The following is a 23,002-nucleotide window of genomic DNA, read 5'->3' on the forward strand; positions in this document are numbered from 1 at the left end:
CCCGGAGATCCCTTAGCGCCCGATTCTTCACCCCCGGCTACGGCTCCCCTTGTCCCTCCTTGGCCTGGAGTTTCTCAAGTCTGCTCAGCCGAGGCTCCGACGTTCGGAAATGCGGGCCAGTTGCCTGCGCCGCGTCTCTGGGAGACCCCAGTCTGATCCCATTCGCCCAGCCCCAACGCGCCCCACCCCCTGGGGGACCCGCCCTCTTCCCATTGAGAAACTCCTGTGGCTGAGACGCCCAGGAATGAAGGCACTGCCGGGGACCGGCGCCCCAGCCCAATTGGTATATGGGAGCCGGAACACCTGGATCGAAGGAGGGGGTCCTGCCTGGATTGGACACCTGCACCCTGCCAGAGTTGGGCGGGGGCAACGGGGTGAGGAGGAGAGAGGGGAGGGAGTGGAAGAAACTTGCTCAGCCCAGGTCCTGCAGGGACCGCGCAGAGTGGAAACAGAGCTATAAATGGGACCCCCTGGGGCCTCTCTAGTTTCCGCGCCCTGGGGAGGCCAGGCTTCGGGTCAGGAAGAGGCCATTGGGATTCCTGGGGGGCAGCTGGGACCCTCGAGAAGAAGCGGATTCTGCTCTTCCCGCCTCAAAATCCCTTCTCAAAATATCCTTCTGTCTGCCTGTTACCGCTGCGAACCATAGCACGTCCTAAGATCCTGGAATCCAGGCTCCCAGCCCCTCCTTTCCCAAGACCGGGTACTCCGGGCTCAGTCTCTTGCCCCACTCAGCCGTAGTTGCCTGGAGACGGCTGGGAGGCGGCGGTGCCCGGGCGGGGGCAGGCAGGGAGGCTGGGAACCGCGCAGCTTGTCTTGACGGCTGCATGCCGCCCAGCTGGGGCGTTCCCACGCTGCAGGCCACCGGTGCGCTGCGCAGCTGGCCGGGCAGGTGGGCGGGACACGGAGGCACTGAGGGGCGACTGTAGCCCTGGGAACCTGGGTCTGACATTCCAGAACCTGTAGGGATTGGGGGTGCACACTCAGGTTTTCCGTTTTTCCTGAGCTCAGAGTCTTGCGTCCCTAAATGGCAGGGGCTTGGACTTCCAGGATTCTAAGACTAGGGGTTCAGACCTCTGTTGACTGAGAAGTTCCGATTTCTAGGGAGCTGGGGACTCAACTAGGTCATCTGCCTGCAGCAGAGTGCCATTGGGAGAAGATGATGGGGGTTCAGAAAATCTGGTCTTAAGTCTTAGGGTCAGTGGATTTAAGCACCAATCTCTCTCCCACCCCCACACAGGCCCAGGAGGATTTGAAAATCAACAGTGAACATCTGCCCTAAGTCCTGTGTGTGTGTGTGTGTGTGTGTGTGTGTGTGTGTGTGTGTGTGTGTTTGTAGGGATGGGGAGCCAGAAAATGGAGTCCTGAACTCCTGGAAATTTGGGGAGAAGGGGCTGTGGGCTTGGACTCCTGAGTCTGAGAGGGGTGGATCCTGGGGGCCCAGGCTTCTAGATATGGGGGCCTGAACTCCTGGCTTTTGTTCTGGAGACCCAGCACTTGGATTTTGAAATAGGATGAGCTTGGAGCCAGTACTCCTGAGGTTTAGGGAGGAAGTCAGGTAGTAAGGCTGTTTTTCTAAACACCTGACAACGCTTCCCCTTCCTGGCTCTCTGGGACTATAGGCATGGAAAGATGGAGAGCGTGGGGTCCCAGGAGCATCCAGAGAAGGAAAACAGCCATAGTGGAGGGTGGAAGGTTTGTGCTAATTAAAGGTCCCAGCAACTGACACCTCTACACCCTGGCCCCAAAGGACACCATCTGGTGAGGGCCCTTATGACAGAACCTCCAGCTCTGCATCCAGTCCATTCCCCAGGAGGAGGGGGGGGGTGTTGGGAGAGGAAATGTAGGAGGAGGGCAAGGAGGCAATAATGGGATAGAAGAAGAAAGACTAGAAGGAGCATCAAGGATGGAGCTCAGGCCAGATGTCTCATCTTGTTCCTGGAGCAGGACTGTAAGGGAGGGGGGCCATGGGGGGAGAGAGAAAACAAGCAGTTCCAATTCCTGCAGGAGATAAGCAGGCAGAAGAAGTTTATCCTATGTGAGCGTGTATGAGCACCCTGGGGTGGGGAGGGCAGGCCAATTAGCCCTGGTTGTAAAATTTAAAGATGCGACAATCAGGAGGACTCAAGGATGGAGAAACAGAAGAAAGAGGTGTAGTCAACGGATGACGCCTCAAAAAATGACAAATCTTTATTGGGCGTGTGGTGTGTATAGAGAGTATGGGGTAGAAGGGAGAGCTAGAGATGAGAACAGAAACAAACAGACAGCAAAACAGAGACACATGGAGGCATATGTGGAGAGAGACTGACATTGTTAAATGTTGACTAAGATGTAACCACCTAATGCAGAGAGAGAGAGACAGACAGACAGACAGAGAGGAGACTCTCAAAGAAATGGAGAAAGATAAATCGAGATGCATAGAGGGAGGGAGAGAGACAGACACAGAAGAGACTGGAGAGACAGAAAGAAGCTACGTGGACTAGAACTCATGAGGCCCTTGACAAAGGGTTCCCACACTGGGCTCAATGCTATACCCACACTTGGTGCTGGTGGCCTTGGACCCTACCTTTCCTTTCTACCCACTCTGACTGCCCTGCCCCTGCACACGTACACCTTAGACACTTGTACACACTCACACACTCTGCATATGCTTTCACAGATCGCAATTCACTCTCTTCTTCCCCACACTCACACGCATGCTCATATACATCACACACACACACGCACACAGACATCTGCACTCTCCCAGTGTCTCTCACACACTTTTGCACACTCTCCAGCAGACATCCCTGATGTCACTGAGGGGATAATGTCTACTCAGCAAAGAAGGGACTTGCCAAGGTCATGTACCAGGACAGGGAAGAGGTGGGGAGTCCTATCCCCACTCCAGGCCCAGCTCTCTGCTCCCCATGCTGAGCTGGGACTGCCCAGGGCTGACCTGCATCCTTTTATCCCTGGCCCAAGCCAGGCCCTTGGGGTCATGGGGGTTGGGGTGGCATGGAGGAATATGCCTGGCATGTGCTGACAGGGGATTTCATGCTCCAGCTGAGCCGGGAGGAGCCTGCTGGGCAGAGGCCCGGAGCTGGAGACTCCAGAGGGTGCCTGGGGGAGGTGACAGCGCAAGGACAGGATCAGCCTGGGTCCCAGAACGAGGCACATCTCTGCCATTGAGCTCATTGGCCTCATCGCTCTCCTTGGCCGGTGGAGCCTGCCGAAGTCTGAGCAGCAGGTCTCCCCTGAGGGGCTGTGAGTGGTGAGATGAACACAGAGGTGAGGGTAACAGGAGAGAAGAAAGAGAAATAGAGACTGATGGCAAGGGAGAAAGAAACTCAGAGAGAAAGAGCATGAGCCTTAGGGAGAAAAAGAGAGAAAGACAGGCAAGAGGAGGGAAAGTGGAGGGGGTTTAGAGCAGGGAGAGAGAAAGACAGAAAGGGAGGGGGATAGAAAGGAGGAGAGAAAGAGAGGGAGGGAGGGAGGGACTGACTCGTGGGAAGAGATAAAAACAAAGAAACAGAAAGTGACGGAAAAAGAGAGACAAAGAGAAAAGCAAGAGACAGAGACACAGGAAGAGGGACGCAGAGAGAGCCAGAGGCAGACACAGGGGGCAGGCAGTGGGCACTTGGGGAGCCACAGGCAGAGGACCTAGGATGGCCCTGAGGATCCCCATCCGGGCTCCCCTGCTCCTCATGGAGCTGCTGACCGCAGGTGAGTGGGATCCTGGCCTTGTGACCCAGCATTAAAAGTCTCTCATTTCCCACCCACATTCTCCAGACAGACCCTCTGCCCTCTCCTGCTGACTTTCCTGTGTCCCTAGGCCTGGCCCAATTGGAGATCCCTGCTTCACCCTCCCGAGGCTTCTGGGCTCTACCTGAAAACATGACGGTGGTGGAGGGGACTGCTGCTGAGCTGCAGTGTGGGGTCAGTGCCCCTGGCAGTGCGGTGCAATGGGCCAAAGATGGACTACTCCTAGGCCCTGATCCTAGGATCCCCAGCTTTCCACGGTACCACCTGGAAGGGGACCCTACTAAAGGTAAGGGATCAAAGCCTGTCACCCTGAGCCACCAGCATAGGCTGACCATGGCCCTGACCTTGGGTCCCACCTGCAGGTGAATTCCACCTGCATATTGAAGCATGTGACCTCAGTGACGACGCAGAGTACGAGTGCCAGGTCGGCCGCTCAGAGACAGGCCCTGAGCTCGTGTCTCCCAGAGTGATCCTCTCTGTACTGGGTATGGATGAGAGAACCCCCAGGACCCATGAATCTGAACTTCCAGCCCTTTCCTACCCTAGGGTCCAGGAGTCCAAGCCCCCAACCCTCTCCTTCCTCAGATGCGAGGTGCAGAACTCATTTCATGAGCAATGAGACTCAAAGCCCAAATCCTCGTATCCTTCTCCATGGTGGCGGCTTATCCCAGACTCTTTCTCACCAGTGCCCCCCAAGGTGCTCCAGCTGACTCCAGAAGCAGGGAGCACAGTCACATGGGTAGCTGGGCAGGAATACGATATCAGCTGCGTGTCTGGGGATGCAAAGCCAGCACCTGACATCACGTTCCTCCAGAGTGAGTGTGGGTGAACTGCTGGGGGCATTGGGGAGAAGGTGTGTCCCTGCCCAGTGTCCTCCTAGGGGCCCCAGAAAATATGACATTCCTGAGATGGGGACACAGCTTGGGGAGATGTTGAGGCCAGTGTGGGACCTGGTGGATGGGAGGGGACATCCAGGGAAAGGCACCAAGGAGATCACAGGACTGTTGTCTGGGACTCAGGGAAGAGGCTGAGGCTTCAGAGATATGGGTGTCATTGTTGGTGCAAAAATGTGAAGCCGAGGTAATGGGTGTGGGTGATGCACCCCACGAGGAGGGGAAGAAAGGGGAGAGGCCCAGGATCCAGCCCTGAGGACTCTGGGATTCATGGAGGCTTGAATGTGTGGAGGGAATGGAGTTAGTGCTTTTCCTCCAAAATCAGAGAGAGGGGGCAGTATATCCATCCTGATGACTTCCAGGCCATGCTCCCCAAGATCTACCTTGGGGGGAACCTGGCACCCCCTCCTGCCCTCTTGTTGCCCCAAGGTGGACGAATAATTTCTGACATCTCTGCTAATGTGAATGAGGGGTCCCAGGAGAAACTCTTCATCACAGAGGCCACAGCCAGGTATGGGAGTTGGGATGCCCCACCCTCAGCCTGACCTCTAAATTTCTCCATGAAAACCCCATGTCCCAGGGATTCAAGCATGGAAACTTGGGTCAGGTGTGAACATCTGGGACCCAATTTTTCACCCTGATACTCAAAAACTTCTTCATGGGAACCCTAGTTGCAGAGTACCAAGTATCAAGTGCCAAGAATTTGGCTACGTGTGGGCCAATTCTCACTGCTGACCCCCCAAATCTCTTCCATGGAACTTCAGCCCCTTGAGGGAATCAGCATGGAGACTTATACCAAGTGTGGGACCTCTTCACCCTGATTCCCTAAATTTCAGGTGATGACTCTGACTCTAGAACCCCAACTTTCCACGCAGGGTAACACCCCAGAGCTCGGATAATGGGCAGTTACTGGTCTGTGAGGGGTCCAGCCCAGCTTTGGATACTCCTATCAAGGTTTCAATCACCATGAATGTTCTGTGTAAGTGGGGAACTGAGTAAGCTGTGGGCACTGGGGACAGGGAGCAGGAATTGGGGGGGTTCTGGGGGAGCACAGGGATTATGAAAGATTCTGGCTTTCAAAGAGAAACATGTGGGTTCAGAGGCAGATTGTGGAGCCTGGAAAGAATGGATGGGCTCTCCAGGCCCACTGAGTGATAACTGCTCCCCAGTCCCCCCAGGAGCCCCAGTGATTGAGTGGCCAGGCCTGGAGGAGGGACATGTGCGGGCAGGACAGAACTTGGAGCTCCCGTGCATGGCCCGAGGAGGGAATCCGCTAGCCACACTGCAGTGGCTAAAGGTGAGGGCAGAGGCAGGCCAGGGGGTGAGGAGGAGGGCGGGGGCCAGGAGCGGGCCCAGAGCTGGCCTAGGCCTCTCCTTGTTTCCAGAATGGCCAGCCCATGTCCACAGCGTGGGGCACAGAGCATGCTCAGGCAGTGGCCCGCAGTATGCTAGTGATGGTCGTGCGGCCAGAAGACCATGGGGCGAGGCTCAGCTGTGAGGCCCACAACAGTGTATCGGAAGGGGTCCAGGAACGTGGGGTCACTCTGCAAGTCACCTGTGAGTCCTGGTGCCAGCTGCCCGTCTGTCAGTTTGTACCTCAGAGAACCATTTGTTTGTGCCCCCAAATCATGCTTGTCTGATGCCAAAGACCTCATCATCTGTCCCCAGATCTCTGTCTGTCTGGTCTGGTCTGTGAGGCATCCGGCCAAGCTTCATGTCTTTCTTCTGCCCATCATCCCTGCAGTTCCCCCCAGTGCCATTACCATCCTGGGATCTGCATCCCAGTCTGAGAACAAGAATGTGACTCTCTCGTGCATCACCAAGTCCAGTCGCCCACGGGTCCTGCTGAGATGGTGGTTGGGCTGGCGGCAGCTGCTGCCCACAGAGGAGACTGTCATAGATGTGAGGCAGGGGGCCAGGTTTTTGGGTCTAAGGGAGGAAGTTGCTGAGGGCATGACACCTGGATCTCGGAGAAGAGCGATCTGGCAGCCTGGACCCTTGGTCCTTGGGGAGCATGGACTGGGGCTCGGGTCTCCAGAACCTGACAGAAGAGGGGGTTGAGATGCTTCATGTGTCCCTGCTGGGATTTGGGGTGGACTCAGGTCTCAGGTACCATGGATGAGGGTGTCCTCGTCCCCAATCTGAAGCTCTTTCCTGCCAGGGCCTTCATGGTGGCCACATTTCCATGTCCAATCTGACGTTCCTGGTGCGACGGGAGGACAATGGTCTGACTCTCACCTGTGAGGCTTTTAGTGAGGCCTTCACCAAGGAAACCTTCAAAAAGTCGCTCACCCTTAATGTGAAATGTGAGCCCCCACCCTCATCCTAGGGGTACTCCCTGCCTTAGACACCCCACCCGCAGGCCCTAGCCCAGACAGAAAAGCCACTCTTTCTGGCTTTCCCCACAGATCCGGCCCAGAAGCTGTGGATTGAGGGGCCCCCAGCAGGACAGCGCCTTCGGGCTGGGACCCGGGTGAGGCTGGTGTGTTTGGCCATTGGAGGCAACCCAGACCCCTCCCTCACCTGGTACAAGGTGGGTGCCAAGCAACGGCTGTGGGGTGGCCAGGAATGTGGGGGAAGAATGAAGCCCTGTCTTTCCTCCAAAGTCTTGGGAAATCTTGGAAAAATCTGAATTTCTTGAAAAATATTGGAGATTTTGAGTTTGGGCAGGGAATTGGAAAAGACACAATGACATAATAATTCAATGGAATCCTAGGAAAATTCCGGGAGTTCTGGGAATTCAGTGAGAATTCTAGCTTAAAAGAAGGAATTCTGGAGCAGGATTGGGAATTCTAAAGAAAAGGCAATTAATTTTATTAAAATTAAACAAAGTTCTGGTGAAATCTCAGAATTCAGGTGAAATGACAGGGATTTTTAGGGAAAGACTAAGAATTCCAGGAATAAAGACAATGATGAGCAAAGGCTAGAAATTTGGGGAAGACTAGCAATTCCACAGAACGTTGAAAATCCATTAATTAATATTAAGTTGAATTCTGGGGCTTTGCGGGTAAGTAAATGAAATTCCGGTAAAATTAAAAGAAATTCTGACAGAACTCTGGGAAGATTCTGGGAAGTTAAGGAGCAAGAGGAAATTCTGGGGGAAAGACTAGGAGTTATAGGAATGAAATGGAATTACATTTAATTGGATGGAATTCTGGGGACAGGCAAGACTCTGGGCCACACAAAGGATTCTAGTAAAAAACGAGGATAATAAGAGAATAGTGGGGAGGGATTCAGAAATCTGTGGAAAGACAGTGGAATTAAGGGAGAGCTCGAAGGAAATCTTTGGGGAAAATGAGAATTTCAAGATAAAGGATAGGAAAAAACGATGGAATTCTGGGAAAAGCTTGGGAATTCTAAGGGAGTTTCCTGGAGTGTGGTCTTTGGTAAATGTAGCTGGAATGGATTTTGAGGAATGGGGCAGGAACACTTGCCGGCCTCTGGGAGAGCAGAAGAGGCGGGGTTGGGGTGAGGCGTGGGACTGGAGGCCGGATCAGGCAGCAAAACCGCGGGGCTCAGGGCCTCCAGGTTAGGTGGGAGAGATTCTGGATTGGGGGTGATCGATTCCAGACCCTATTCCTATGCCCTAGCCGGCTGCCCGTAGAAGGGAGTGCCTTTCCTCCATCACACAAAGGCTTTATCTGGGCCAGGTTGGCGGCTCACCCAATGGGGGCGTCTGGCGGGGGTGGGGGGGATGGCAGGGCTACCCGCTGTCCTCCAGTCAGTCTTTGCCTCAGGACTCGCGCACGGTGACAGAACCACGGCAGCCCCAGGAGCCGCGGCGGGTGCAGCTAGGAAGTCTGGAGAAGTCGGGGAGCACCTTCTCCCGTGAGCTGGTGCTGGTCACGGGTCCGTCGGACAACCAGGCCAAGTTCACGTGCAAGGCGGGCCAGCTCAGCGCGTCCACGCAACTGGTGGTGCAGTGTGAGGGCACGCACGACCGCGGCGGGTGGGAGGGCTTGGCCGTGTCGGGGGAACTGAGGCAGAGCCAGTTGGGGGAACAGGGGATACCACAGAGGCAGGACTCGGGCAGGACCCGTCAAGGGACGCGGGGCTGGGCGGCGCCCCCGGGTTACGGCGGGGCGGAAGCAGGCCGGGCCTCCTCTTCACCTCTGAGCCTCGTTCCTCCGACTGGTTCTCAAAGTTCCCCCAACTAACGTGACGATCCTGGCTAACGCGTCAGCGCTGCGCCCCGGGGATGCCGTAAACTTGACGTGCGTCAGCGTTAGCAGCAACCCTCCAGTTAACTTGTCCTGGGACAAGGAAGGAGAGAGGTGAGAGTGCGAGGGGCCACGTCCCTCTCTGGTTCTGGCCACCCTCCCTTACCTTGCGAATCCTGTTGTCCTGCCCGGTACCCAGCCCACCTCCAGCTCTACTCCCACCCTCTCTAGCCCTGACCTGATCCAACCACCCCCTGCCGCGTCTACAGGCTGGAAGATGTGGCCGCACAGCCCCGGAGTGCGCCATTCAAAGGCTCTGCCGCTGCCAGGAGCGTCCTTCTGAGAATGTCATCCCGTGACCACGGCCACCGCGTGACCTGCCGCGCCCACAGCACTGAGCTACAGGAAACCGTGAGCGCCTTCTACCGCCTCAACGTGCTGTGTATGTGCACCAGCTTAGAACCCTCTTGATTTCTTCCTGACAATATACCACTTGAGTCTTCACACTGACACTGTCCTTGACCTCCACCCTGAACCTTAAAGGTTTCCTGACCTTTATCTTGACCCTTACCTTCCACCAACTCCTATCCTGCCCAAGCCCCATCTTGCCTTTGTTCTCTGTCCTAACCTCTGACCATGCCCCCCACCCTGAACCCGCTCTCCATCCTTAAACCTGACTCTGGCCTTTACCCTTTCCCTAAACTGGATCCTAACCTCTAGCCTGAACCTAACCCCCAAGCTCAGTTCTGAACTTGTTACTTTGTCCACAACCTTAAATCCAGTTGCAACCCCGACTTTAACCCTTTATACCTGTACTTGATCTGAAATCCATCCCGGACCCCAACCTTAAGAACAATCTTGACTCCTGGCGGCGCAGACCCTCCAGAGTTCCTGGGGGAGCAGGTGCTTGTGGTGACTGCGGTGGAGCAGGGCGAAGCACTACTGCCCGTGTTGGTATCTGCCAACCCGGCCCCAGAGGCCTTCAACTGGACCTTCCGGGGCTACCGCCTCAGCCCAGGTGTGCAAAATGGGCATGGAGACGGGTGCAGGTCTTCAGAAAGGGGGCCTAGCTACCCCCTCACCCCGATCTCCCTCAGCTGGCGGCCCCAGGCATCGCATCCTGTCTGGTGGAGCTCTGAAGCTGTGGAATGTGACCCGTGCTGACGATGGCCTCTATCAGCTGCACTGCCAGAACTCGGAGGGCACCGCTGAAGCTCTAGTGCGGCTGGATGTACACTGTGAGCCCCCCATCACCCTAGGAAACTAGGCGGCTCTGGTTGCCCCACCCACCATGGAAACCACACCCACCCAGGGAACCTTGCCCACTGTGGAGTCTCCTTGTTGTGGAAGCTCCTCCCACTCAGGGAGCCCCACCTGTGTTTGAACCACACCCACTTTGGCTACCCTGCCTACTAGAGAGATCCTATGTGGAATCCTCCCAGACAGGGGACCCACCTACATGGGAGTTACTCCCATCAAACCCGCTGTGGAAGCCCCACCTCTGCACAATTCTGGAAGTTCACTGGACTTACTCTTGTCACTACAGAGGCACAGTAGAGGGTGGGCACAACTTCACTAACCTTAAGTATTAGTCCACATAAAAGGGTAGACTATGTCACATTCATAACTTTCCTGGAGACCTCTAAGATGCTTCTCCCACCTGAGACCCTCTCCCACCATGGCCTGTCTGGGCCGGAATGCCTTCCCCAAGCCCCTGCTTCCTCCAGACGCTCCCATCATCCGAGCTCTCCAGGATCCCACTGAGGTGAATATTGGGGGTTCTGTGGACATAGTCTGCACTGTTGATGCCAATCCCATCCTTCCGGAGATGTTCAGCTGGGAGAGACTGGTGAGGATCCAACCTTTGGTAAATGGGGGTGGGACTGGGAGAGGTGGTTTCTTGATTGTGAGTTCCTTGGGAGGAGGGATCACATCTATATGACCCTATATAACTATATATACTCGACAGGGCATGCTCCAAGAACCAACTGATGAATGGCAGATAAATGGATGTATGAGTGGGCAGATAACCAGATGAGTGAGTAGGCAGGTGGATGGGTATATGGAATAATAGGTAAATGGGTGGATGAACAGGTGGATGGATGGATGAGCGGATGGAATAACAGATGGATAAAGGGACAAGTGAATGAATGGATAAGTGGATAAATAGATGAGTGACTAGATGACTGAATGAGAGAAATGAGTAGATAAATGGATTAGATTAGAAAGTAGGTGGATGGATAGATACACCATCAGTGTAAAGATGTTTGTTAAAGGATGATGGCTGGATGGATGGATGGATGGATGGATGGACGGAGAGATGAATAAATAGGTAGATGGATGAATCAATGATGCATGTGCTTATGAGTGTGTGCACATATGAGTGAATACATGGGGTAGATGGGTGAAGAGATAGAATGCTGAATAGATGGATGGATAGAAGGAATACAAATGGTTGGATGAATAAATGGGTGAATGGATGAATGTATGGAGGGAGAGACAGACTGATGGATGGATAAGTGGATGAATCAATGAATAAGTGGATGGTTAACTAGATGAACAAATAAGTGAATAAATGGCTCCATGCATGAATGGTTGGATAAATGGATGGATGGATGAATGGATGACAGGGGGAATTTTTCCTTTGTTAGCTCTGTAAAGGTTGATTGTGGCTGGGAGAGTGGGCAAAGAAGGCACCCAGTTTGAGGAATAATTGAGTTGGGGCAAGACTGGGGAGCCATCTCCCTGAGTCATGCGCCTCCAGGGAGAAGAGGAGGAAGACCAGAGCCTGGATGACATGGAGACAATGTCAAAGGGGTCCACAGGGCGCCTTCGGATTCACGATGCCCAGCTGGCTCAGGCTGGTGCTTATCAGTGCATCGTGGACAATGGGGTGGCACCTCCAGCCCGAGGGCTGGTCCGTCTTGTCGTCAGATGTGAGTTATACCCATACCCTTGACTTCAAGACCTGCCATTAAAACCACAACAGTCATGCTCTTCCATATGCCTCATGTTGGCCCCCAACCCCTTCTAGTTGCTCCCAAGGTGGAACATCCCACTCCCCTAAGTAAGGTGGCTGCAGCTGGAGACAGCACCAGTTCTGCCACTCTCCATTGTCGTGCCCGAGGTGTCCCCAACATCATCTTCACTTGGTCTAAAAACGGGGTCCCTCTGGATCTCCAGGATCCTAGGTGAGCCCAGGCCCAACCAAGTAGCACCCCAGCCCCAACTCTGGTCTCCCAGCCCCAATCACTCTCCCTGAGTTCCTGCCATACCGCCTCTCCAGGTACACGGAGCACACATACCACCAGGGTGGAGTCCACAGCAGTCTCTTGACGATTGCCAATGTGTCTGCCGCCCATGATTATGCCCTCTTCACTTGCACAGCCACCAACGCCCTTGGCTCGGACCACACCAATATTCAACTCGTCAGCATCAGTATGTTGGGAGGGGGCTTCCTGGGTCAGTCCTTAAGTCTCCAGTTGTCCCCAGACTGGCAGCATTCCTGAAACCTGAGAAGTGTTTATAAGTAAGAATGGAGTTTTTGCCTGACCTGAACATTCTAATGGAGACTGGACCTGCAGGGGAACCCACCACAAAGAAAAAAAGGAGGGGGGACTTATAGTACCAAGTAACTCAAAAGTAGGTTTTCAGGAGTCACGGGATCTAGTTTCAGCTGTCGTCAAGAACTCTCCATCTATCAGGCCTGCTTTTCTCTGTGTTGGCTTTATTCCAAGGCTCCTCATAGTGGGTGTTAGATTTCCTAGAGGAAAGAGAATTTTTTCTCTTCCTAACAGTGGTATAAATGTACTAGAATTAAGATTTATTGGCTCTACTTGGCTCCCAGCCCTGAAACAACCATGTAGTCAGGGGAAAGAGACACTCTGGTTGTCCAGGCCGGGTCACATGTCCATCCCATAAGGAGCAGAGTCACTTCCATCAGAAGCATGTGGCCTGAGAATGTGGGAGAGTTTTTCTCCAAAGGATATTCAAGGTTTGGTAACAAGAAAGAATGAAGGGAATGGGTATAAGAGAAGCACAAAAAAATCCATTACAAGAAACATATATATTACATACTGTGTTTCCCCTAAAATAACACCTAATCGGAAAATAAGTAGTAGCATGATTTTTCAGGATGCTCGTAATATAAAATAAGCCCTAATGCGCCTTTTGGAGCAAAAATTAATATAAGACCCGGTCTTATTTTCAGGGGAATATGTTAGGGCTTATTTTATATTATGAGCATCCTGAAAAATTGTGCTAGGGCTTATTTTCTGCTTAGGTCTTCTTTTCGGGGAAACACAGTAGTTGATCCTTATTATTTGTGGAGTCTTTATTTGCAAATTTGTTTACTTGCTAAAATTTATTTGTAACCCCAAAATCAATACTCAAACTGCTTTCTCAATCATTCAGGGACATGTACAGAATGGGCGAAAAATCTGAGTCACCCAATGAGCACATTCTCAGCCGGGATAGAACAAAGCCACATTCTGTCTTCTTGTTTCAGCTCTCATATGTAAATGCATGTCGTTTTCGAGGTCTATTCAGTGCCACGTGTTTTTGTGTTTTTTGTTAGTGGCTTTGCTATTTAAAATGTCCCCTAAGCATAGTGCTGAAGTGTTGTTGGGTGTTCTTAAGTGCAAGAAGGCTGTGATATGCCTTATGGAGAAAATAAAATCCTTCTGTTAGAAAAACTTCATTCAGGCATGAGTTACAGCACTGTTGACTATGAGTTCAATGTTAATGAATCAATGTGATATATTAAATAAAGTGTCTTTAAATAGAAACACACATAAAACAAGACCATGTAGTGATTGTTTGATAAAAATGTTGTGACTATAGGCTTGTAGGAACCTAACTCTGCATTTGCCCTAAGCAGCAATGTTTTGGTATTTGCTAATTCAGTGTTCACAATGACCGTATAAAACATAACCAACATGAATAATGAGAACTGACTGTATATTTAAAATAATTCTTAGGAAAAATCTGAAAGGGATCTTCCAGAGTCCTTTTGTATCTTCTGACTGCTTTCCTCATCCTTTTCCTTAAAGGCCGCCCTGATCCTCCATCGGGATTAAAGGTCATGAGCATGACCCCACATTCAGTGGGGCTGGAGTGGAAGCCTGGTTTTGATGGGGGCTTGCCACAGAAGTTCCAAATCAGGTGTGTCCCTGCTATGGCAAGAAGGGGTGGCCGCCAACAGGGCTGGGGACAACCCCCTGAGTGACTGCCCTCTCTCTCGTGCAGGTATGAAGCTCTGGGGACCTCTGGGTTCCACTACATGGATGTCCTACCGTCCCAGGCCACCACCTTCACACTGACTGGGCTGCAGCCTTCTACTCGATACAGGATCTGGCTACTGGCCAGCAATGCCCTGGGAGACAGCGGACTAGCTGACAAAGGATCCCAGATCTCTTTCACCACCCCAGGTGGGAAGGGACAATCTTGGACAGGTTGCAGAGTTCCTTAGAGAGGACTTAAAGGATGATATAGTGAAGTCAGTACTACTATTCTCCTTTTACAAATGAAGAAACTGAGGCCCAGAGAGGTTAAGGAAATTGTCGAAGATCACACAGCTGGAAGGAGGTAGAGATGAAATTGAAATTCAGGCAGATGAACTCCAAAGAGTATTCTTTAGTCATTAAATTATACTGTCAGAATACAATTAATGACACACAGGAAATTAGAAGAATTTGAATTGAATGAACATGAAAACATACAAAAATTGTGGGGTGCAGCTAAAGCAGTGCTTAGCAGGAAATTTATAGCGTTAAGTGTTTATATTAGATTTTTAGAAAAGAAAGGCCTCAAATTGACACTGTAAGTCCATCTTAAGAAACTAGAAAAAGAAGAGCAAATTAAACCCAAAGTAAACAGGAGGAAGAAAATAATAAAGGTAAGGACAGAAATTGGTGAACTCAAAAACAGAAAAACAACAGAGAAAAATCAATGAAACTGAAAGCTTTGTCTTTGAAAAGATCAGTAACTTTTATAAAGTTAACCAAAGCAAAACAAACAAAAAACAGAAAAGAGAAAACACAAGTTAACCAATATCAGGAATGAAAGAAGGGACTTTACATTAAGGGGATAAAAGAAAACATCATGAACAATTTTATGCCAATAAATTCAACAACTTTGATGAAATGGACAAGTTCTTTGAATATGACTAATAGGAACATTTTACCTCTGACAGGCTCTGTGGTATGGTGGTTAATCACAGAGACAAGCCTGGGTTCTAGTTCCAGCTCTGCCGAGTCCTAGTTGTGACACCTTAAGCAAGTTACTTAACCTCTTTGAACTTCAGTTAAACCTCTTTGAGCCTCAGTTTTTAAAAATAAGGTGTGTCTTAGTTTCTGAAAGTAAGGTATATATATATCTCAGACAATTGTGAGCATTAAATGAGTTAATATATCTAAAGTGTTTAGGAAAGAGCCCTATACAAAGTGAGTACTATGTAAATGCTAATTTTTAACAAATGCCCCCTGTTCACTTTCTGTTTACTTTGCCCCAAGAAAGCACCCTCTTTCTGTCTTTTCTTTTTTGACAGAGCAGTCTTTTACCCCATGAAAGTAAGGATTGATTCCCATCTCTATAATCTTCCTTTCTCTCTTGCCCTCCTCCCCATGGCCCCATTCCAGTTTTCCCTTTAAGTACTAAGTCAGAAAGTACTATATTCACCTCCCTTGCTCTAGAAGTTATACCTCTATTAAGGGATCCTTAGAGCCCAGCATCTTTTTTGGTTAACCTGAAAAAATGACAATTCAGGTTAAAAGGAACTTGCACACCATAAAGCATTCATCAATAATTAATTATAATAGGCATTGGAATAGCTATTAATAGCATTGTCATTCTTATTGGCAATTTCCAGCTCTTTTTGAAATGTTTCTAGGAAGTCATAAACCTATTCCCATGAGTCTCACAATGGGATGAAAAGTTTAATAGGAGACTGAGAAATATTTAAGACTTATACCAGATTCTTGGTGTTAATTCACAATCTTTTTACCCAACCCCCAGGTCTAGACCAGCCTACTGGAGAACCTGACTCCCAGTTGCCCACAGAGCAGCCTGAAGGCAAGTCTTCAATCTCCTGTAAAACTCTCTCTCCCCTGAGAAGAGAACTTTCTGGTCTCTAACCCCGCTCTCTCTGCCTATGGACACTGCCCCTTAAGACTTTGCTCTGACCTTGTAGGCCCTCCCCCATTTCTTTAGTTCTTCTTCTTGCCTGGATGTGATAAATTTCCTCTCTCCCTAATTCAGTTTAATTCTGAAAGAATTAGCTGATTTCATGCCTGTGCAGAGTCTGTATCAGTTGGCTTGTGCTGCATAACAAATCGCCCTAAACATGGGCACTTATAAAAACAAACATTATTTCTCATGATTTTATGAGTGGCTGAACAGTTCTGGTCTGGATTACAGTCAGCTGGCAGCTTATCTGGGACTGGTTGGTCCAGGATGGCCTCCTCTTCACATGTCTGACAATCTGGCTCTTGGTTGGGACAACAGAGATAACTGGGCCACGTGTCACTCCTTGTTCACATGGAGGTGGTTATAGGAGTCCCAAGAGAAGCAAGAGAGGGAAAGCTCATCTGATTCTGTCACATTTGCTATTGTCTCAGTGGCTGAAGCAAGTGAAGTAACTCAACTCAGAGTCAGTGTAGAAGAGACTGCTCAAGAGTATGGATACAGGAAGAAAATTATGACCATTTTGCAAACAATCTCTTACAGAGCCTGAGGAGAAGGTTGCAAATGACAGAAATTCAGCTGTTATTGACAACAAAAGTAATTGCTTGGCTCACGAAATTAAAAACTCCAAGTCTGGCTAGATTCAGGTGCTCCCAAAATTCACCAAGGATCTAATTCTTACTCTCTCTCAACTTTGCCTTCATCTCTGATGGCTTCCTTCTCAGGGTCTTTCATCAAGGGTACAAAGAAGTCCCACATACACCTCCAGCTTTCATTCCATTCCACTTCTTAGCAGCCTGTGGAGGTGTGTCCTGAATGTTTTGGCAAAAATCCACCTTGGGTCAAATGCTGGTCCCTGAACTGATCACTGTGGAAAGGGATGGCCACGCTGAGCCATGTGTCCTCCATGGAGTCCTGCAGAGCCACACGGACTGAGAGCAGAGGAGTGGCTGTTTCCTCAAAGGAAAATGAGTGCTGTTAGCAGAAGATGGGGAAATGGATGCTGAGCAGATGTGTACTTAGAGGGACTTAGTCTTGTCCTCAGGGGTATGGCAGAGGAGTCTGATATTGTCTGGGATGTAAGTTTGTACAAAGAGGAAGTCATTTGAGATGGAGTTGGAAGGGTGAATGGAAGTTGAGAAAGGACATTTAAGAACATACGCTTGACTATTCTAAGGCTCAGGGGTGTGGGCTTGCCTCAGTGATTCTGGAAACAGCATGGTTAGTTGTGTGGCTGGACGGTCCACTACAAGGGTCTATGGTTGATGGGCAAGGCTGGAGACATCAGAAGAGACCAGATCAGAGAAGGTCTTGAGTACCCAGCTAAGGAGCTGAAGCTTCTGCCTGAGTCTCTACACAGGGCTCATGCAAAGCTAGGACCCTGTGCTAGTGGCTTGACTTGAGAAAAGAGCCACTGGCCCTGGGGTGGCAAGAAGTGGACACGGAAACCCCTGTCCATCTGCGTCCTTGAACTAGGAGAATGGCTTTACGTGGCCAGGGACGGGCTTTCTCAGACAACTTCGCTCCAGGCTTAGAGCCAATTGTTGTGGACTCACTGAGGGTGGTACCTTCTGCCCTCAGGCTCCTCAGAGCTGCCCCTGCTACCCACGCTGTTTGCTGTTGGTGGTCTTCTGCTGCTTTCTAATGCCGCCTGTGTTGGAGCATTCCTCTGGCAGAGGAGACTGAGACGTCTTGCTGAGGGTGAGGAGACACTTGCCCTGCTGGGATGGAGGCCGGAGGGTGAGGGTGAGCCGTGGGGCTGCTGCATCTCAAAGGTTTCCTGGGGTCAGGTGGGCTTGAAGGGGGTGTCACTGACCCCCTTTTTCCTACTTCCCTCAGGCATCTCAGAGAAGACAGAGGCAGGGTAAGTGGGGACATTTTTCTGTAAGAAAGGCTCTGAGGGAGGAGGTTTGGAGGTGACAGGTCTCAGGGAGTCAACACCCAACTGCCCCCCCATACCACTATCCTGGAAGGTCGGAGGAGGACCAAATCAGGAATGAATATGAGGAGAGCCACTGGTCTGGAGACCGGGACACTCGAAGCTCCACGGTGAGTGGGGGTGCTCCTGACAGCCCCTCTGACAGGAAACTGACCGGGACTAAAATTCTGCTATTAGCTTAAGGTTAATCATTGCCCTTTCCAGGAAATAGGGAGTCAGAGGATGGAAACGCTTCATATGTTTTTCTTTTGGGGGTGGGGGTGTTGACAGGTTAGCACAACAGATGTAGAGCCATATTATCACTCAATGAAGGACTTCAGCCCCCAGCTGCCACCAATGCTGGAGGAGGTGTCTTATCCCCGAGGTGAGTTATGACCACATCAGAACTCCCCCAACTCATAGATACCCCTGAAAGCTGGATTGGGTCCCTTGATCACACCTTCTTTCCACTCCAGGTTTCACAGGTCTTGAAGAGGAGGATATGGCTTTTCCTGGACACCTATATGATGAAGTGGAAAGACTGTACTCCCCATCTGGAGCCTGGGGACCCCTCTATGATGAAGTACCAATGGTGAGGAGAATTTGTATCAGCAGAAGTCTTTCCTGGCTAGTGCCCAAACCCCACATCCTACGGCTTATATTAGTCAGGGTAATCTAGCTGACTAATAAAAAACAGGGCTGGCCATAACCCAGTGGCCTAAAGAAGACAGTCTATTTCTTTCTCACATAGGTGAGTGGCCCTTCTGCACATGGTTTTTACAGAAGTCCTTTCCATTGTTGTCCTGTGCCATCCCCTAGTGCATCATCCAAGTTTGCATGGATGGACCAGTTCACTGGGGGTTTCCACCGGTGGGAGAGGGAAAAAGAATGTGATGGAGGCACAACCCTGCCTTATGGTCTGGACCCAGAAATTGTACACTCTACTCATTCCCCTGCTGAGAATATTGTCACATGGCCACATCTAACTGCAAAGGAGGCTGAGAAATGTAGCCTATCTTGGCAGCTACATGCCTCATTATAGTTCTATTATTGTGGAAGAAGGAAAGTATGCATTCCGTTGGATAGTAGCCATCTCCAGCACACTGGTTAATCAGAGAAATATAGAGAAATAATTTTTTGGCCCACTCAATTGAAAAGTCAAGGCATAGAATTGTCTTCAAGCCTACCCAGTTGGACCCAGAATTTACTCCCTAAGGATGTCCCTAGAAAATCCAGGTCTGTATCCTATTAGATTAGAAAGCTTCAAAGAGAAAGAATGCCTCTTTTCCAATAGTACCAAAACCCCATTTCCGACATTTATTGGTCTAGCTTTGGTCACATTCTCATCGGTGAACCACTGAGGCAGGGCATGGAATATGCTAATTGGACAGGTCTGGATCAGTGCCCACCCATGGCATCAGGAGTAGCGGCCGGCCCCACTCAATCCACTGGACTGAAACTAGGAGAGGGACAGAGCCCAGAGAGAAATGAACATGGTGGCCATGTAGGCAAAAGCAGAGACAAGCACTTTGACCATCAGCTAACCCCATCGACTGCCCAACAGTCAGGGAGGTGAGGCAGAACCCTTACCTTTCCGTGCGGCCTTGGCTAATGCTGGTACCTAGGAGCCAAGGATTTCCCTCTGTAACAGGGCACTGTTCTCCCTACCAGGGTAGAAATGAGGAGCCTAAAATGCTGTCCACGGTGCTGAAACACAAGTGCTCCCTAAAGCACAGATGTCGGCTGCATACTTTTTCTGTGAAGGACCAGATAATAGATGTTTTGGGCTTTGCAGGATATGTTGTCCTCAAAACTACTCAGCTCTGCCATTGTATGTTAAAGCAGCCATAGACAATACAGAGACAAGCAAGTATGGCTAAGTTCCAAAAAAACTTTTTTTTGGATACTGAAATTTGAATTTCATATGTCACAAATATTCTTCTGCTTTTGATACTTTCCCAGCAATTAAAAAATGTAAACCTGTTTTAGCTCTTGAACAGTACAAAAACAGGCAGCAGGCCATATGTGGCCCATGGGCAAATCTGCTCTAAAATTTGCTGAGCTGAAACAACCATTTTCTCCTAATCTTAGGGCAAAGCACATCTCTAGTAAGAACCACCCTACATGGTCTTTTTTCTTTTGATGAGGAAATGTTTTGGAAATTCGTACGACTAATAGAATCATGACTCATATTCCAAAATTTCCATAGCTGATATTGTGGGTTTTTAAAAGTTTCATATTTCTGATATGTAAATTATTTTTCTGACAGGAAATCATGAGATATCTTGGGCATATTTAAAAACAATCCAGTTAGTGGGGGTGAGGGATGAGAATATAGAGATATAGATAAATCAAGATTGGCCAGATGCTGATATCGAAGCCATGTGATGGATACATGGGGGTTCAGGATAGGAGTTCATTATAATCACTCTCTTCTTTGTATATGTTGGAATTTTTCCATAATTATAAGGTAATACATTTTTTGTCTGGGAAGTTGAGTAGAAGTGTGTATTCCTCCAGAGCTGCAATGATGACCCACAGGGCATCTCTTTATGGTTCTAACTACATGTTTGCTTGTCAGGGCCCCCGTGACCTCCACTGGCCTGAGGACGAGTATGAGGATTCAAGAGGAATCTATGATCAAGTGGCAGGAGATCTGGATCCTATGGAAACTGATTCTCTACCCTTTGAGCTGAGGGGACATCTGGTGTGAGAGGCTTCTCAACGACCTTTTTATACACTGCAGGACATAATATTCCAGTAGTCCTTTCCATTCCAGCCTGGGCTGAGCTTGATGAGTGAGCCCCATAAAACACAAAGGGACTGGACTTTTTCAGGAGAGGGCATGGAGGAGTGCGTATAATTACAAAAGATGATTCAAGCTAGTATCAAAGCATAAACAAGGCACCTCCTGGGGTTAGCTTTAAAAACGAAACTTCTTCAAAGGGACACAGTGAGTTGTAAAAGACAGTAATGAAAAGTTATTCTGAAGGTTTTTATACTTTTTAAAGTAATACTTTCAGAAGTGGGGAAAGACATTAAAAGCTCAGTTCATTTTGAGTTTAACTTCATCTGAAATAGCTAATAATAAGTAGAATTTGTGAACTGTTGTTATGTCCTCCTTGTTTTATTACTTCCCACAGTTTCTAAAGCATGATGTATAAACGATGACACATGTATAAACATAAATAGACTTTATAGAAAATAAAAGATTATCGAAACAAGCTAAACACAAAAGAATGCAGACTTTATGATTTCACTTACAGAAATTCGAAAACAGACAAAGTTAATCTATGGTGACAGCAGATCAGTGGTTGTCTGAGGCCACAAGAAGGGAATTGACTGGAAAAGGGCATGGAGGGAATTTTGGGGGAGTGATGGAAATGTTCTGTATGATGATTTCGGTGGTGGTTACATGGGTGTATAGATTTGTCAAAGATTACTGAAAGGTACACTTAAGATGAGTTCATTTTATGGTACACAAATTATACCTCAACAGGGGTGACTTTAAAAACAGCCTCCTGGGGCGGCGGGATGGCTCAGTTGGTTAGAGCGCGAGCTCTTAACAACAAGGTTGCTGGTTCAATTCCCGCATGGGATGGTGGCCTGTGCCCCCTACAACTAAGATTGAAAATGGCGACTAGACTTGGAACTGAGCTGCGCCCTCCACAAGTAGATTGAAGGACAATGACTTGGAGCTGATGGGCCCTGGAGAAACACACTGTTCCCCAATATTCACCAATAAAAATTTAAAAAATATATTATATCAGTTTCAATTGTACAGTATAGTGGTTAGACATCTATTTAATTTATGAAGTGACCCCATAATAACTCTAGTACCCCCTGACACCATACATAGTTATTATAATATTATTTACTATATTTCCTACGCTGTATTTTACATCCCCATGACTATTTTGTAACTACCAATTTATACTTTTTATACCAATCTTTTTCAGCCTGGTTTACATCAGTTTGTTCTGTGTATCTATGTGTTTGTTTCTGTCACAAATATAATATTAAGTCAAAGAAGTCAGACTCAGAGAGAACATGCTGTATGATTTCATCCATTTAAAGTTAAAAACAGGCAAAACTAATTTGTGGCAGTAGAAGTCAAGAGTGGTCACCTTTCGGGGAAAGAGAGAGAGTGATTGTTGTTTCTTGACCTGGGTGCTATGTAGTTTCACAGATGTCACTTTCTGAAAATTTGTCATATTGAACATTTGCGATATGGGCACATTTCTTTATGTGTGTTATGCATCATTAAAATTTTACATTACATTTCATAGATGGCATTATAGCTGGAATTGTGGTTTTCTGATATGGAGAGCCTGTGGTACTATGCTGAACAAAAAAAAAATTTCATTATACAGAGGGTGCCAGAAGAATGTATACACATTTTAAGAAAGGAAAAAACTATTAAAATTGTAATACTCAATATACACCAATCACAAAAGATGAATACAAGGCACGTGTACACAATTTGTTTTGGCACCCGGGGTATTTACATCATAGCTTCATTTCAGAAAAAGTCAGTATATTTTCAACCATACTAAACATTTTCATGCATGTATATGTGTTATATTAATAATATAAAACAATTTTTTGTCCACATGAGTGCATTTAAGGACATTTTTCAAGTTGTTCAGGACGCAGGCGCAGGCGCAGTGCCCGGCATTTCTGGTCCCTGACCTCTCAAAGTCTGCAGCGCTCTCCAATCACTATGGCTACCAATAACGCTTGTGCAAATTTTCAAACTCCCACCAGGAGGCGGTACCGCCTCGTTTGAGAAGAGCCATTCTAGCCTGAGATTCTAAATAAGCGGTTGTATATTGGGGTCTAGAACTCAGCGAAAAGGTATGTGCTTGCGATGAAAACTTGGGGGTGGTGCGAGCGTCCTCTGCACGTTAAGTGGTCACCAAGCTCCAGTATTCAAGGCTAAGTAGCTGTGCAGCGCGTGGGGGCATAGAGGACCACAGTGTGCAGAGGGATTTTCCGAAAATTGTTGCTGGAAAATAACGGTCAAGGCAGGAATTGAGGCCAGTGAGATGGGCAACGATAAACCACGAAGGTCATCGAAGGTCACCACGAAAGACACCATTTGTGAG

At 49.0% G+C, this 23,002-nt stretch overlaps 1 protein-coding gene across 4 annotated transcripts; it reads left to right on the plus strand.

Moving 5' to 3' along the window:
- The first annotated feature begins 106 nt into the window (after positions 1-106).
- On the plus strand, positions 107-21,937 carry NPHS1 (NPHS1 adhesion molecule, nephrin). 4 transcript variants are annotated; one of them, XM_074315728.1, is made up of 29 exons: positions 107-374; positions 3,812-4,027; positions 4,104-4,226; positions 4,428-4,556; positions 5,064-5,145; positions 5,510-5,613; positions 5,804-5,931; positions 6,002-6,191; positions 6,379-6,536; positions 6,796-6,940; positions 7,043-7,167; positions 8,372-8,558; positions 8,779-8,908; positions 9,064-9,236; positions 9,672-9,812; positions 9,892-10,032; positions 10,522-10,643; positions 11,559-11,730; positions 11,829-11,985; positions 12,081-12,232; positions 13,846-13,957; positions 14,042-14,223; positions 15,809-15,865; positions 17,558-17,677; positions 17,816-17,840; positions 17,950-18,025; positions 18,186-18,279; positions 18,371-18,486; positions 20,476-21,937. In XM_074315728.1, the coding sequence occupies exons 1-29, from the start codon at positions 110-112 to the stop codon at positions 20,605-20,607; spliced, it is 3,954 nt and encodes a 1,317-aa protein (XP_074171829.1). In that variant the 5' UTR covers positions 107-109; the 3' UTR covers positions 20,608-21,937. The 4 variants fall into 4 exon arrangements, with proteins under 4 accessions (XP_074171829.1, XP_074171830.1, XP_019605523.2 ...); XM_074315729.1 differs by having other exon boundaries at positions 6,020-6,191; positions 20,476-21,935; XM_019749964.2 differs by lacking the exon at positions 107-374 and adding an exon at positions 3,468-3,702 and having other exon boundaries at positions 20,476-21,933.
- The last annotated feature ends 1,065 nt before the right edge of the window (positions 21,938-23,002 follow it).

The sequence above is a fragment of the Rhinolophus sinicus genome, linkage group LG11 (genome assembly GCF_036562045.2).
Source record: "Rhinolophus sinicus isolate RSC01 linkage group LG11, ASM3656204v1, whole genome shotgun sequence".
Lineage (NCBI taxonomy): Eukaryota > Metazoa > Chordata > Mammalia > Chiroptera > Rhinolophidae > Rhinolophus > Rhinolophus sinicus.

What these genes read in the sequence shown, in the direction of transcription:
- NPHS1 (XM_074315728.1), top strand. Translation starts at nt 110, where the DNA reads ATGCGGGCCAGTTGCCTGCGCCGCGTCTCTGGGAGACCCCAGTCTGAT. An exon ending in CCACAGAAGTTCCAAATCAG is followed by an intron (nt 13,958 to 14,041) that starts GTGTGTCCCTGC and finishes TCTCTCGTGCAG; the next exon opens with GTATGAAGCTCTGGGGACCT. An exon ending in ACTGAGACGTCTTGCTGAGG is followed by an intron (nt 17,678 to 17,815) that starts GTGAGGAGACAC and finishes TACTTCCCTCAG; the next exon opens with GCATCTCAGAGAAGACAGAG.